Source organism: Lathyrus oleraceus, chromosome 5 (genome assembly GCF_024323335.1).
Source record: "Lathyrus oleraceus cultivar Zhongwan6 chromosome 5, CAAS_Psat_ZW6_1.0, whole genome shotgun sequence".
Classification (NCBI taxonomy): Eukaryota; Viridiplantae; Streptophyta; class Magnoliopsida; order Fabales; family Fabaceae; genus Lathyrus; species Lathyrus oleraceus.
The window spans coordinates 2,675,608-2,691,973 of NC_066583.1; the positions used below are offsets into that span (position 1 = coordinate 2,675,608).

At 35.8% G+C, this 16,366-nt stretch overlaps 3 protein-coding genes and 1 pseudogene across 5 annotated transcripts; 2 read left to right on the forward strand and 2 right to left on the reverse strand.

Annotated features, from left to right (window-relative positions):
• Positions 1-1,759: 1,759 nt before the first annotated feature.
• On the reverse strand, positions 1,760-2,161 carry LOC127088015 (protein OVEREXPRESSOR OF CATIONIC PEROXIDASE 3). The gene has a single exon (XM_051028925.1). It carries the CDS (start codon positions 2,092-2,094, stop codon positions 1,762-1,764), a length of 333 nt encoding a protein of 110 aa, XP_050884882.1. The 5' UTR covers positions 2,095-2,161; the 3' UTR covers positions 1,760-1,761.
• Positions 2,162-2,180: 19 nt separating this feature from the next.
• Positions 2,181-6,499, forward strand: LOC127087734 (protein Ycf2). The gene is made up of 2 exons (XM_051028662.1): positions 2,181-2,314; positions 4,120-6,499. The coding sequence occupies exons 1-2, from the start codon at positions 2,181-2,183 to the stop codon at positions 6,497-6,499; spliced, it is 2,514 nt and encodes an 837-aa protein (XP_050884619.1).
• Positions 6,500-6,626: 127 nt separating this feature from the next.
• On the forward strand, positions 6,627-14,601 carry LOC127088016 (pentatricopeptide repeat-containing protein At2g22070). Of its 3 annotated transcripts, none has more exons than XM_051028926.1 (5): positions 6,627-9,722; positions 10,154-10,286; positions 11,705-11,980; positions 12,757-12,891; positions 14,014-14,601. In XM_051028926.1, exon 1 carries the CDS (start codon positions 7,065-7,067, stop codon positions 9,168-9,170), a length of 2,106 nt encoding a protein of 701 aa, XP_050884883.1. In that variant the 5' UTR covers positions 6,627-7,064; the 3' UTR covers positions 9,171-9,722; positions 10,154-10,286; positions 11,705-11,980; positions 12,757-12,891; positions 14,014-14,601. The 3 variants fall into 3 exon arrangements, with proteins under 3 accessions (XP_050884883.1, XP_050884885.1, XP_050884884.1); XM_051028928.1 differs by having other exon boundaries at positions 14,071-14,601; XM_051028927.1 differs by lacking the exon at positions 12,757-12,891.
• On the reverse strand, positions 11,571-12,404 carry LOC127088018 (auxin-induced protein X10A-like; annotated as a pseudogene).
• Positions 14,602-16,366: the final 1,765 nt, after the last annotated feature.

Consider the following 16,366-nt stretch of genomic DNA (forward strand, 5'->3'; position numbering starts at 1 on the left):
AGTCTTTGAGCAGAGGCTTGTATCTTTAGATAGTTGTTTGTTGAATAGTCTTCAGATGGATGTTTCTTTTGATGTTGTCTTGTAGAGTCTTCAGAGTCTTTAGATGTAGAGTCATCAAATGTAGAGTCTTCATAATAGATGTAACCAAATTAGAAATGAATATAATGTTGTTCGAAGAAGTTTATGCGCGCCACATTATCTTTGTGATGATGAAACATGAAAACACTTTGATTAAATACATCTTAATTTAAATGTTGAACCAGAAAGTGTGAGACTTTAATTAGCAAAAGTTAAATTAGATAATTTACTAAGTCTTAAGGAAAATCGGAATCAATAACTTAAAGAAAAATCGATAAATAGGATATGACTAATCAATATTAACTAATAATATGGATAATCGATTAATGGATAAATAGTAACTAATAGTACTAATAAAATTAATGAGTAAAGATTAAGTAACTAATAATTAATGAAAAGATAATTAAGTATAATTAATACAGATAATAGTAATGCTTAAGTCAATAATTAGTTTTAATACAAGACATAGATTACTAGTTGCTTGTAAATATGTTAAGAAAATAGTATGTCAATGTAGGACATGCACGGTGACCGATGCAAAACATATATAAGGTATAGTATATATGCTGCACCTTGAACTGAGAAAAACAGCCATCGTGAGTAGAGTTAATGATGATATACTACTACTAATTAAGTAAAGTTGAGGCAACATAACAAATTATACATGGTTGTAGATTGATTGGAGAAGTAACTGTGTTATCTTTGTTTACTTACTTTTGGTCCCACACCGACGGTTATGTTTCATTTTATTATGTTTATATAGTACAGCTGCTCACAATAATTTGTCCCTTCGGGGACATCTGATAAAATTGGCCCCTGTGCAAGGATCGAAGCTGCTTTCCGCGGAAGGTTTGTAACATGCACAATGTTACTAATCATTGTATTCTGCATTGTAATTCAAGGCAGACAGATAAGGATGTTGAAGTTAAGAAATTATGCAAGTAGGAGAATTGAAAAATTATTATATCAAATCAGAGCAAGTAGTCAAGTAGTTAAGCCAATCGCTTTCGAGAAGACCAATTCTCTTGCATGGTATGAATTGGTAAGTTGGACTTTGGTACAGATTCTGCATGATCCTGGCGTGGATATTGCTGATGGTGTGGGTTCATTATCAGAAGATTCGGAGGAGGGTTACGAAGCAAACTAAGAACAAGAGTCTATTATCTATAAACTCAGATGTCGCAATATACAACAACAACCAACAACCAAGCATTATCATGCTTCTATATGAGAGTTATTTCAAAACCCTAAACAAACAATATATCAAAATTAAACTCTTACACTCGGTTTTGCGGCGACCGGTTTTCATGCACAATGTTACTAATCATTGTATTCTGCATTGTAATTCAAGGCAGACAGATAAGGATGTTGAAGTTAAGAAATTATGCAAGTAGGAGAATTGAAAAATTATTATATCAAATCAGAGCAAGTAGTCAAGTAGTTAAGCCAATCGCTTTCGAGAAGACCAATTCTCTTGCATGGTATGAATTGGTAAGTTGGACTTTGGTACAGATTCTGCATGATCCTGGCGTGGATATTGCTGATGGTGTGGGTTCATTATCAGAAGATTCGGAGGAGGGTTACGAAGCAAACTAAGAACAAGAGTCTATTATCTATAAACTCAGATGTCGCAATATACAACAACAACCAACAACCAAGCATTATCATGCTTCTATATGAGAGTTATTTCAAAACCCTAAACAAACAATATATCAAAATTAAACTCTTACACTCGGTTTTGCGGCGACCGGTTTTCAAGGCTCTAGCCAATTTATTCAATTGCCAAGTTCTAAGGTTCAACGGGCCATCATTTCCATCCTTGCTGATTTTTTCAGCCTCGTTAACAGCCGGTGTTTCGACAGTATCTGAGTTCAACAATTCACCATCAAAATCATCTAACGCACCTTCCAACTCACGTTCTAATAAAGCCATATCCTCTTTCGATATTTCATCGCCAATATCGTCCATGGATAAATCATCGTTTTTGAGATCTTCTTCAAGTTGCTTGAAGAGCATTTCAAACGCATCCCCCTCTTCATTCCCTTCTGTAACATGAGAAAGATTTGCCTCAAACTCATATGGCCAAGTTAATTAAACCTACGATGAAGTTCAAACAACAACTTCGCGAAGCCATAGATTTTCTCTTCACACGCGGTCCCGCTTCTTCCGCTGACTACACTCGTCTTATACTTCATTGTGCTCAATCCAATGACTTCAACCAAGCCAAGAGATTACAGTCTCCCTGTTTTGGTCTCATCCATTTCTTTTTAGTTTCCAATGAGATATGAATTTTTGAATTGGATGTATGCATTGATGGTATGAATTGAAGCATGAGATTGTGTCTGTTTTTGTTGATTTTCATTGACATGGTTCCATTTGCCCAATTGAGCTCAAATTTGACATGGTAGATCTTGATTGACCCCTGTTTAGGTGTATTTAATTTGAGATTTTTTTGATGTGTTTTGGCATGGCTTTGAATGCAATACTTCTGTTTGTATATTTGGTGCTTCATTTGAACCAATATGGATTGTTTTGTGCATGAATTGAACTTGATGGATGATATAAACATGAGACCAAGGATGTTTGCTCTTGTTTGATGTTAATTTGATGTTGGATGGTGGATACCTTGCTGTTTTAGCTTTTTTCTTGCTTTGGGACCCTAGGCTTGGCCTAGTGGTCTAGTTGCTAATATTTGCTTGATTTTTCAGGATCAAAAAGCAATGCACATGGAGAATGATCCAAATCCAATTTTGATTGATGTTGTGGATGTTTGTACACTAACATAACATTTTTTTGTAGGTGTTGGAGCTTGGGCTTAAGCCTTGAGCTTGCTTTGTGTTGTATTGATTAAACTGTTTGATTGTTTGCCGTATAGTTTGTCTGATTGATTACTGATTGAGTTTGATTGTTTCCAGGTACTTTAGTTGCTCAGTTCCTTGTGAACTATTGCTTTGCTTTGCTTAAGCAACTTGCATTTGAGGTATAACCTTCTTACTTCATGTAGTCTGGAGACCCGGCTGTTACCGGGCCGGGCAAATAAATGTCTGAAGTCCTCCTTAAGAGGCAATGATTGTGGTTGTTTATTTTTAAGCCCAAGCAGGTGAAAGTCCTTCAAGTAAGGCAGTTGGTGGAAGGTAGGGACAAGCAACCTGTCCCCCACTATTCTGTGAGTCTTCTCCTTGCTCCCATTACATGGTTGTAGCATTGGGATCAAAAGCCCAAGATCTGTGCAGTGCACATTGTGTCGGAGTCATCGAGTATAGAAGGGTTCCCCTATTCTGGACCCATGCTCATTTGTCAGCTCTCCCTGGTTAGGGATAAGAGCTGTGAGGTCTGATCCTCACTTCATCCTTTCATCTGCTTCACCTTAGCCTCGTAATGGCAAGGTTAAGAGCAAACACAGCCTGTACAGACGATTGCTTAGGCAGTCAAACCTGATTGATTGAGCCCCTTGTTTGGCTATAGTGCGTGTTATGTGGATATCTGATTGACATGCTTGTTTGAGATACCTGTTCTCATTTGATGATATATGATTGTATGCTTGTGTGCTAGCTTCTTTCCTGGTTAGGTTAGTTTGCTTATGCAAGTAGGATAGAAAACCGAACTTAGGGTTAACGATGCATGACAACATTAGGCTCGAGTCTCAGCTCCCTAGTTGTGTATCTTTCCCCGGTTTCTGGTTAGTAATTTAGTCCCTTTCAGGGGAACTACATCGCCCTGATCCTCGTTCCAGACGAGGTATGTAGGCAGGTGGTCGTGCGAGACCACTCCGGGCAACCTTTTTCTTTTTGCGTGTGTTTGTTTGTTATCTGATTGTTTGTTTGGGTTCGGATGCTGACATAAGCCCAGGATTGGCTGTCGGGCTCCATGTCTTGTATCATTCTCCATGTACATTATGCTTTTGATCCTGAAAAACCAAGCAAACATTAGCAACTAGACCACTAGGCCAAGCCTAGGGTCCCAAAGCAAGAAAAAAAATTAAAACAGCAAGGTATCCACCATCCAACATCAAATTAACATCAAACAAGAGCAAACATCCAGGGATGAATCAAAAAAGAAATCTTTATTGGTTCTGCCTCGGGTTTTTTACGAAGCGAATGAATTTGTTTCTCCAAGGATCCTAAAAAAATGGGTCCAGACCTCTTGTGGGAATTATTTTCAAGATAATCGATTCAATCGCAACTTAGAATATGTAATTCAAAGGTATGAAAATGATATTATGAATCGTATACCTATAAGGAAACAAATGATCAATCAACGTTTCTCAAATTTGAAAAAGAGTCAGAAGAAATGCTTTGATCCTCTTATTTTAATTTATCGAACCGAGAGATCTGTGAAGAAGGATCCAAATAGATATAAATACAAATGGTCCAAGGGGAGCAAGAATTTCCAGGAACATTTGGACCATTTCATTTATGAGCAGAATAGCCGTTTTCAAGTAGTGTTCGATCGATTACATATGAATGCAGATTCGATTGATTGGTCTGAGGTTATCGACAAAAAAGATTTTTCTAAGTCACTTTGTTTGTTTTTGTCCAAGCTTCTTCCCCTTTTGTCGAACTCACTTCCTTTTTTCTTTGTGAGTTTCGGAAGTATGCCCATTCATAGGTCCCAGATCCATATGGATGAATTGAAACGGATGAATGATGCACTCGGGAATCAGTTATTAGAATCAATAGGTCTGCAAACAGTTCATTTGAAAAAAAGGAAACCCCTATTATTGGATGACTATTATACTTCTCAAAAATCTAAATTATGGATCAATGAGATAGCAAATCAAGACAATTGGCTGAATCCTGTGAAATGTTTTCATGGAAGTTCATTGATTTCTTCTTTTTATAAAGTCAATCGACTTCGATTCTTGAATAATCAATATAACTTCTCTTTCGATTGTAACAAAAGATTCTCTTTTTATGGGGAAAGGTCCTGTAATTATGATTTTCTGTATGAACAATTCCTCAATGTCTTGTTCAGTGGAAAGAAAATATTTTCTTTGTGCGGCGGGAAAAAAAAACATGCTTTTTTGGACAGAGATACTATTTCACCAAGCGAGTTAGAGGTCTCTAACATATTGATAGCAAATACTTTTCCGCAAAGTGGTGATGACGGATATGAGTTGTACAAATCTTTCCATTTTCCAACTCGCGTTCCTAGAGCTATTTACTCGATCGCGGACATTTCTGGAACACCTCTAACAGAGGAAGAAATAGTGAATTTTGAAAGAACTTCTTGTCAACCTCTTTCCGCTATTAATCTCTATGATCCAAAATGGAAGAAGTTGCATAAATATTTGGATTTCGATTCAAACATCGATTTGCTTGACACTGATTTGCGTGACACTCTATATACTCTATACTCTGATAAAATTTTACCATCCGAAAAGAGAAAAAAACCTCTAAAAAAATTCTTTAAAAAAGGGCAGATGTATAGAAACTTTCAAAGAAAGAGTTGTTTTTCAATTTTTCTATCCAAATTGAAGCGATTGTACCCGTATATAATACCGTCGCTCCTTACCTGGACAGGGCAACAAACTCTACTTTTACCATTTATAGAGACTTTTTGGGATCTAGTTGTAATACTAAGGAAGAGTCCTAAATGGAAAAAATTTGTATCTATTTTTTCTCCTAGTAATTTTTTACATGGAGCCAAGGCAATTCTTCGGGAAATTGCACAACGGAACCGTATAAGTGAGATTTCGAGTAAGTGTTTACATAATTTTGTTGTAGACGTGTACGAAGATCTTTTTCACACAAATAATGAGTCACCATTCCATCTGAGATCACTAAATATTGAGGAGTTCCTGTTTTCAATCCTTTTACTTCTTCTTATTACTGGATATTTAGTTTATGCACATCTTGTCTGTGTTTCTGGATTCTCTAACGAGTTACAGACAGAGTTCGAACAGGTCAAATCTTTGATGATTCCATCCTACATCATTGAATTGCGAAAACTTCTGGATAGGTATCTTACATCAGAACAAAATTCTTTCTGGTTAAAGTCTATTTTTGAAGTTGCTCTAGAACAATTCGGAAATTTTCTAGAAGAAAGAGGAGGTTCGCCTTCTGGCGGAAACATCCCAAGGGGTAAAGGTTTTAATCTCATGGATCTCAGAAGTATTATACCAAATCCCATCAATCGAATCGCGTTTTTGAAAAATACGAGACATTTAAGTCATACAAGTAAAGCAATCTATTCATTGATAAAGAAAAGAAAAAGGATGAATAGTGGTGATTGGATTAATGATAAAATAGAATCCTGGATCTTGAATAGTGAGTTGATTGCTGATAAAGAACGAGAATTCTTACTTCAGTTCTCTACCTTAACGACAGAAAAAAGGATGGATCAAATTTTAGTGAGTCTGACTAATAGTGATGAGTTATCAAAAAATAACTCTGGTGCTTATATCTTATACTTAATATGATATATAGATATATAGTAAAACTAAAAACTTGAATATTAAAATATTCATATTTTTTTCTGAATTTCATATTATTTTCTGAATATAGAATAATAATCTATATCTTCTATATATATAATATATATCTATATATTACAACAACAACCAAGCATTATCATGCTTCTATATGAGAGTTATTTCAAAACCCTAAACAGACAATATATCAAAATTAAACTCTTACACTCGGTTTTGCGGCGACCGGTTTTCAAGGCTCTAGCCAATTTATTCAATTGCCAAGTTCTAAGGTTCAACGGGCCATCATTTCCATCCTTGCTGATTTTTTCAGCCTCGTTAACAGCCGGTGTTTCGACAGTATCTGAGTTCAACAATTCACCATCAAAATCATCTAACGCACCTTCCAACTCACGTTCTAATAAAGCCATATCCTCTTTCGATATTTCATCGCCAATATCGTCCATGGATAAATCATCGTTTTTGAGATCTTCTTCAAGTTGCTTGAAGAGCATTTCAAACGCATCCCCCTCTTCATTCCCTTCTGTAACATGAGAAAGATTTGCCTCAAACTCATATGGCCAAGTTAATTAAACCTACGATGAAGTTCAAACAACAACTTCGCGAAGCCATAGATTTTCTCTTCACACGCGGTCCCGCTTCTTCCGCTGACTACACTCGTCTTATACTTCATTGTGCTCAATCCAATGACTTCAACCAAGCCAAGAGATTACAGTCTCACATGGAACTTCAGCTTTTTCAACCCACAGATTCCTTCATCCACAACCAACTTCTTCATATATATGCAAAATGTGGAAAACTATCAAATGCTCACCAACTGTTTGATAAAATGCCTAACAGGGATATTTATTCTTGGAATGCATTACTTTCTGCTTATGCCAAGGTGGGTTCAGTTGACGATTTGAATTCAGTCTTTGATCAAATGCCATATAGGGATTCTGTTTCATATAACACATTGATTGCTTGTTTTGCAAGTAATCGGCTTTCGAGTAAAGCATTGAGTTTTTTTGTGAGAATGCAAGAAGATGGGTTTCAGCCTACGCAGTACTCTTATGTGAATGTGTTGCAAGCTTGTTCTCAGCTCTTGGATTTCAGGCTTGGGAAACAGGTTCATGGGAGAGTTGTTGCTGGTGAGTTTGAGAAAAATACTTTTGTTTGGAATGCAGTGACTGATTTGTATGCCAAGTGTGGCGATATTGAGAGGGCACGCTGGCTGTTTGATGGAATGATTAAAAAAAATGTTGTTTCGTGGAATCTGATGATCTCTGGGTATGTGAAAATGGGGAACCCTGATGAGTGCATTCATTTGTTCGACAAGATGCGATTATCTGGGTTGAAACCTGACCAAGTTACGGTTTCTAATGTTCTCAATGCCTACTTTCAATCTGGACGTGTAGAGGATGCGGGGAATATGTTTAGTAAAATAGCCGAAAAGGATGAGATTTGTTGGACTACTATGATAGTTGGTTATGCACAAAGTGGAAGAGAGGACAGTTCTTTGATGTTATTTAGTGACATGCTTCGTGGAAATGTTAGACCTGACAGTCACACCTTTTCTAGTGTTGTAAGCTCTTGTGCCAAGTTAGCATCTTTGTGTCACGGTCAGGTTATCCATGGAAAAGTTATTCTTATAGGTGTTGATAGTAACATGCTTGTATCGAGTGCACTTGTTGATATGTATTGCAAGTGTGGAGTCCCTTTGGATGCTCGGCTAATTTTTGAAACTATGCCTATTAGGAATGTGATCACTTGGAATTCCTTGATTTTGGGTTATGCACAAAATGGACAGGCTCAGGAGGCCTTGGCTCTGTATGAAAGAATGTTGCAAGAAAATTTCAAACCTGACAATATTAGTTTTGTGGGTGTCTTGTCTGCGTGTATCAATGCTGATATGGTTAAAGAAGGACATAAGTATTTCAACTCAATCAGTGAACACGGAATGACACCCACGTTGGATCACTATGCATGTATGATTACTCTCCTTGGTCGGTCGGGTAATATTGACAAAGCGGTGGATTTAATTAAAGCTATGCCTCACAAACCAGATTACCAGATTTGGTCTGCTTTACTATCTGTTTGTTCCAAGGAAGACATAAAGACTGCAGAGTTTGCGGCTAATTATCTCTTTCAATTGGATCCACATAATGCTGGACCTTATATTATGCTTTCCAACTTGTATGCCGCATGTGGGAAATGGAAAGATGTAGCTGTTGTAAGGTCTCTTATGAAAAACAACAATGCAAAGAAGTTTGCTGCATACAGTTGGGTCGAGGATGGGAATGAAGTCCACCGATTTGTTTCTGATGATCACAATCATCCAAAAATGGAAAGAATCTATACTGAATTGAACAGATTGATCGTAAAATTGCAACAAATTGGATATAATCCAGATACGGGCATTGTTCTACATAACGTGGGAGAGGAAGAAAAATTGAAATCCATCTCGCACCACAGTGAGAAACTTGCTCTTGCATTTTCTTTAACTAAAAAACCTAATGGAGTTTCACCGATACGGATCATGAAGAATATACGTATCTGTGATGACTGTCATGTATTTTTGAAGCTTGCTTCAATCGCTGTAGCTCGGCCAATCATTATAAGAGATTCAAGCAGGTTTCATCATTTCTTTGGTGGAAAGTGTTCTTGCAAGGACCATTGGTGAAGTCTCAATCAAATTGTGTTATCTTCTGCACTTTGAATGTTTTCGAAAGAAGGGTTCACAATATATATAGACTTTGAAAAGCAATTATTGTATGGTGAATGAGTTATTGAATGGGGTGTAGTGGGAACCATGGCTCATTAATGATCACATGCCATTGTCTTGAAGGCTTTCATTGAGAACTGTATGAAATGTGAGATTACATGCCCCACCTTTTGGAAAATTAGCCTATGAAAGAGACTTGTGATGGTTTGCTTCATATGTTTTAGACAAGTTCTAAACATCTCAAATATTTTGTTCTGGTTTCTATAAGACAAGTGATATCTACCGGTTCTTGAAATCCAATCAATAAACCATACAATCTTCTTGGAAGCTGCAGCAACTTTGTATGGACAGACTACCGCCACATTGTTGATCTAACCGTAAAATATTGTTGTTCATTAGATGAGGGATCACCACATGGTATTGTCTTCTGGACGCTCAAGGCCCCGCCTTCTGAATGAAATGCCAGCAGATAGACAACCCAATCCAAAGTCAAATGAGATGGCTAGCTAGGTTAACTTAATGCTTTATTTTTTTTTATGGATACTCGTATTTTTGTAGACACGCATTAGACATGTTACATGTTTTCTTCATATTGATAATACTGCTGGCATATTGCTAGCTACAAAATGTTCTCCTGTTGTGTGAATTCTAATGTAGACAGATAATGCATAGTTGGATTGGATACAGTTCATCATAAATATTAGCAGTACGTGTTTTAAGTAGCATACATACTGGGATATATTTTAAGTTCAATAGTCATAAGAAATGTCACAACCAAACTATCTTTTAAGTGTCAAACTAGTCAAAGTTTTCTCCATTTAAAATTGATAAACATACATAAGTAGGCAAGAGATCATGGCAAGTAATGACTATTTGACTCTTAGTTTTTTTTCATTTTAATTTATGTTTGACTCTTAACTAACATTCACTTTTATGAATAGTTGACGCGAATTCAAAGTAAAGGGTTTCCGTTGCTGTTAGCTGCATGCTATAGGATAACAACTATGACCTCAATCCATATGAAGAGCGGGTAGTTCATGTGATTATGCTCACCACCGCCTTCTTCAATTATTGGTATATTATTGTCTTCATTTCATTTCAATGCTACAACTGACTTGCTTCAAAATTCTATATATCTTAAACAAGTTGAATTTTTTTATAGGTTATAGTTTTTCTTTAAAGATTTATTTCTTGAGTTTTGTTGTATGGCCTCGCAATATATTCAACAGTATAATAACCAGCCTTGCGTTACCATATTTACTACTAATAATAGTTAGTTTCCATAAAATTGGTGCATGGCTTGTGTTTGTTGCCTTCAAAGCAAAGCAAATATTTAGGATGAGACAAAAAACAACAGATAAATTCAAAAAATATAGTTTGGTAGGGAGGGTTCGCATTTCAGATTTTCACTTAAGAGGAAACATCAAAATTAACAAAAAAATTCATGATGTGCAAAAGTTGTCTCAACTTGTCAATCCTATTTTTCTATGTTATCATTCATATGACTTTTTTTGCAGTATGAATTAATTATAGGTAATTCAATTGAGAAGCTGTATGTAAGAACATATATTCGTTGCATGGAATTGTAGACCGTCTATTGGATGAGAGTACCACCATTGCATGCATGTTCATAATTTGTCTTTTTTTTTGTTGAGTTTCTCTTGAACTGCATGTTGAGTAATGTGCTTCTCACCAGGAGCTTTTACCACTGTTTGCGCTTTCTTTGAGTTCATTCGTTTTTAGACACTTCCACAATGGGGTCAATCCTATCATGTTCACTCTTCCACTGAACTAGCAGGACTTAGAGAAGGGTTTTAAAATGTGCCATACTATGATTTCTTGCAACCTTTACTTCATTGAAAATGCAGTGTTCTAATTCAGTTTATCGCAGTTGTTAAATCTTCGAAATTGATGAGGAATTTTCAGTCCAATCAGTCATATTGAAGGAAGTGCTTATCATCATCAAACCAATTCCTCTACATTAAGTTTAGGGTTTTCCATTATTACATTCCTTTTCTCTCTGATTTTGTGTTCAGGATTTTGTTCGTTTTCCATTATTACTGCGTTGCTTTTCTCTTTGATTTTGAGTTTAGGGTTTTGTTTTCCTTTCAATTTCAATGCAAGTGGTGTTCATGACGATTTTGAATTGGGAGTGTCTCCTACTTCAACCAGTATAGTGTATTCCGTATAGATAACATAGCTTTCAATTAAATTATGTGTTGGAGAAAACATCAAATTCACCATATTAGATAAGATAGCTTTTAATTGAATTCTGTGATAAAGAAAACATCAAATTCACCATATAGATAAAATAGCTTTCAATTGAATTCTGTGATACAGAAATCATCAAATAATAGATTACCAAAATATGTTTGTATCTCATTCATATAGATATTTTTCACCCATTTTGCCAATCAAAGAGAAAAGGAAAATTTTACAGCATGCCTACGTTCTACAAAACATCAATACTAATCTATGTCAGTCTCTTGCAGTCACATATTCATAGACCATTGAAGCCTGAAGTTATATGCAAAAAAAAATCATCTTCTGTGCAAGGAATTGTCAAGCCACCCATTGGATGATCATATCCAAATTCTTCCTCTGATTGACTTAACAAGTCTTGAAATGATGTTTGGTTCAAGTATGACACGGGATCACAAACCGCTTCGTTTCTTCTCCTACGTACACTGCAAGACGCCCCTTCGGCACATTCACTACTTTTGATGATGTTTGGATGCTACTTAATGAAGTGCGTCTAATAGCTGCAGGTAATCGGAAGCCCATTTTAAATGTTTCAAATAACAACTCTCAAATTTATGAAAAATGTATCTTAGTTTTGATGTTTGATTACGTGAATGAGCTGTGATGGTTGTGAGGGAAGATAATGTATTTATAGTCTTCAAAATTTTCTTCAAACCCATTTCTTTGATAAATTATTGTTGTTAAAGGATGGGGTCCATAAGATGAGGGATCACCACATGGTAGTGTCTTGGATTGTCAAGGCCCCACCTTCTGAATGAAAGGCCAGCAGATAGACAATCCAATTCAAAGTCAAATGAGATGGCTAGCTAGGTTAAAGTTAACGCTTTGATTTATTATGGATACTCGTATTTTTGTAGACACACGTTAGACATGTCACCTGTTTTCTTCATATGATAACACAGATCAGTGCCGGCATATAGCTAGCTATGCTGTTGTGTGAATTCTAATGTAGATAGATAACGCATTGTTGGACACAAATCATCATAAATGTAGGGAGGCAACAAGGAACTTTCATCAAAGGCCTGGTCAGCAGTCAAAATGTATTAGTAGTACATCTTTGAACCCACAAGTAGCAGACATACTGGATATATTTCAAGTTCAACAGTCATAAGTTTCACTACCAAACTATCTATTATATGTCAAACTAGTCAAAGTTCTCCATTTAGAATTGATAACCATACATAATTAGGCAAGAGGTCATGGCCTAGTTTGGACGAGTTTCTAGCTTGAAACAACTATGATGACTATTTGACTCTTAGCTAACATTCAGTTTTATGAATAGTTGAGGCGAATTCAAAGTAAAGGGTTGCCGTTGCCATTTGCTGCCCGTTATAGCATAACAACTATGACCTTAATTCATATGAAGAGTGCGGGTAGTTCATGTGATTATGCTCACCACGGCCTTCTTCAATTATTGGTATATTCTCGTCTTCATTTCATTTCAATGCTACTGACTTGCTTCAAAATTCTATCATGTGTAAAACAAGTTGAAATTTTTTATAGGTTATGGTTTTTCTTTAAAGATTTATTTCTTTTGAGTTTTGTTGTATGGCCTCGCAATATATTCAACAGTAGAATAACCAGCCCTGCGTTACCATATCTACTATGTAATAATAGTCAGTTTCCATAAAATTGATGCATGACTTGTGTTTGTGACCTGCAAAGCAAATACTTAGGATGATGCAAAAAACAACAGATAAATTCAAAAGAATTTAGTTTGGTAGGGTTCACATTTCAGATTTCTGCTTAAGAGGAAACATCGAAATTAACAAAAGAAATTCCTAATGTGCAAAAGTTGTCTCAACTAGTCAATCCTATTTTTCCTATGTTATCATTCATGTGACTTCTTTTGCAGTATGAATTAATTATAGGCCATTCAAGTGAGAAGGTGTAAGAACATATCTTCGTTGCAGGGAGTTGTAGACCTTCCATTGGATGGTACCATTGCATGCATGCTCATAAGTTGTCTTTTGAGAGTTTCTCTTCAAATGCATGTTGAGTAAAGTGCTTCTCACTGAGAGCTTATACCACTGTTTGCACTTTCTTTGAGTTCGTTAATTTTTAGGCACTTCCACAATGGGGTCAATCTCAAAACACCCATCATGTCCATTCTTCCACTGAAATAGCAGGAAAATGAATGTTGGGTTTTATGAAAAGAAAGTGCTCCATTTTGCACAACACGTTGTCCACTTCTAAACCATTCCTCTTCTCCGTGGCTATCAAAACTATAGTTTATAGTTTCTATATTGACTTGAAATTTATGTTGAACTGCTATTTTTATTTGTATCTATATGGCTGGACACATAACTGTCAATGGAAGACTTTTCATTATTCGGTCAATAAGTGGTAAGCCTGGACTCTATTATTTGATGAATTTAGCTTCTGATTTAGGCTCTAGTTATTTATGTCTCTAATCTTAATTAAGATATGCTCTGTTCAGACTTTGTTTAGTCATGGAATTAAGCCCCAGAAACATATGAACTGTGCTTTCCACACTTTACCAATAGTATATTTTAATTTGAGTATATACTAAATGTAGGGAGCTTGTGATAATCTTTTGATTAACAAAATACATAATCTACACTTTTATGAGTAGTGGAGGGCTGCTGGAAACTTAGAGTAAATGGTTGGCACTCATTGTGTGCTTTCCGACAACAACTTCGACGACAAGTCCATGTCAAGTGCTCGAGAAGTCTTTGAGATTATGGTCTCCACCACCTTCTTCAAGCATCACTAGAAAAATGCAACATATTATGTGATCAGTTTTTGTTATGTTTTTGAATGTTATTTCTTCTGACTTGCTTCCAAAATTCTGTCATGTCACAATCAAGTTGAAAATCTTTGTAGGTTTAAAAAAGGTTTTTCCTTTAAAGAGTTCTTGTTTTGAGTTTTGTTGTATCATGTATGGCGTGGTAATATATACCACTTTTGAATTACCATAAAATCGGTACATGGCTTGTGTTTGTGCTTGTAATGAAAGTATTTAAGATGACACAATAAACAACATATGAATTGAATTCACAAGAATATAGTATGATGATATTCTCATTTAAGAGGAAACATAACAAAATTCTTCATGTACAAAAATTGTCTTAACTAGTCAATCCTAGACTGTTCTATGTTATCATACAAATATGACTTTTATATTCAGTATGGATTAATTATAGGCCGTTTAAGCGAGATGCTGTATGTAAGAAGACATCTTCCTTGCAGGGAATGGTAAGACCGCCCATTGGATGACAGTAACCAAATTCTTCTTCAGCTTGGCTTAGCAATTCTTGAAATAAAGGCTCGTTTAAGAATGATATTGGAATCAAGAACCTTCTCGCATTCTCTCCAACATAGACTGCAAGATAGCCTTTTGGGACTTCCACTTCTTTGCTAGATGATTGGCTTGCACTGAATGATGATCGTCTAATACCAGGCAAGCGAAAACCCATCCTTGTTTTTGTTTCTTGACAATAGAATGATCTCAACGAAGTAGTAGAAGAAAGAAGTGAACTTGATTTCTGATGCTTCAAAGTATGAATGGTGTGTTGCTTGTAAAGCCAATGATGGATATATATAGACTTTGAAAAGCAATTATTGTATGGTGAATGAGTTATTGAATGGGGTGTAGTGGGAACCATGGCTCATTAATGATCACATGCCATTGTCTTGAAGGCTTTCACTGAGAACTGTATGAAATGTGAGATTACATGCCCCACCTTTTGGAAAATTAGCCTATGAAAGAGACTTGGGATGGTTTGCTTCATATGTTTTAGACAAGTTCTAAACATCTCAAATATTTTGTTCTGGTTTCTATAAGACAAGTGATATCTACCGGTTCTTGAAATCCAATCAATAAACCATACAATCTTCTTGGAAACTGCAGCAACTTTGGATGGACAGACTACCGCCACATTGTTGATCTAACCGTAAAATGTGGCCGATACATCGATTAGATATATGACGAGGATCAAATAATGAAATTTGGTCCCACAGTTGTGCCAAACATTAACTAAAAGAGTAAAAGTAAAAACCTCTTTATTAAGGTTTTGTTTAAGTGTTTAGGAGAAAAGAAGAGGTTTTTGAAAAAAAGGAAGGAAACTTTGGTGGATTTTAGAGGGCTTATAAAAATTAGAATTCAATCAATGTTGTTATAAAACTCTCAAAATTAGAAATGTATTAATCGTATTTTAAAGATAGTTTTCTTTTGAGTTAGAAAAAACATGTCCTTATCTGCAAGAAACAGGAAAAAAAATTATGAAACACAAATACAACTCTATTTGTTTCCCTTGAATTCATTGCTCAAACATTATAAAATAGATTCATCAATAAAAGTTCTGCTAACAAACTATTCTTATACGCTGAAAAAATCATCAACCAACCTTTATCAGTTCACCTTACAACAGAATATCTTGGCAGGGCAGTTGTTGCTAGACTTTTCTTCAAAATACTGCAATGATTGAAAATGAAATATATATGACTATTGACATTAATAATTCAATTTTCAGAATATAGTTTTCTGCTACTTGTGGATTCAAACTTGTACTACTACTATTTTCTGGTCAAGATGACCACTGACCAAGCTCTTGATACAAATTCCATTGTTGCCTCTTGTAGCCACCAATTGACTTAAAGGTCGCCCCTAAGATAAGTTTTTGTTGCTATACATTGACATTGAGCCGTGTTATCAAAATGAAGAGAACATGGCACATGTCTACAAGTACATGAGTGGCCATAAGTTAAACACTCTCTCTCTCTCTCTCTCTCTATCTATCTATCTATCTATCTCTCTCTATCTATCTATCTATCTCTCTCTCTATCTATCTATCTATCTATCTCTCCTCTCTCTCTCCTCTCTCTCTCTCTCTCTCTCTCTCTCTCTCTCTCTCCTCTCTCTCTCTCTC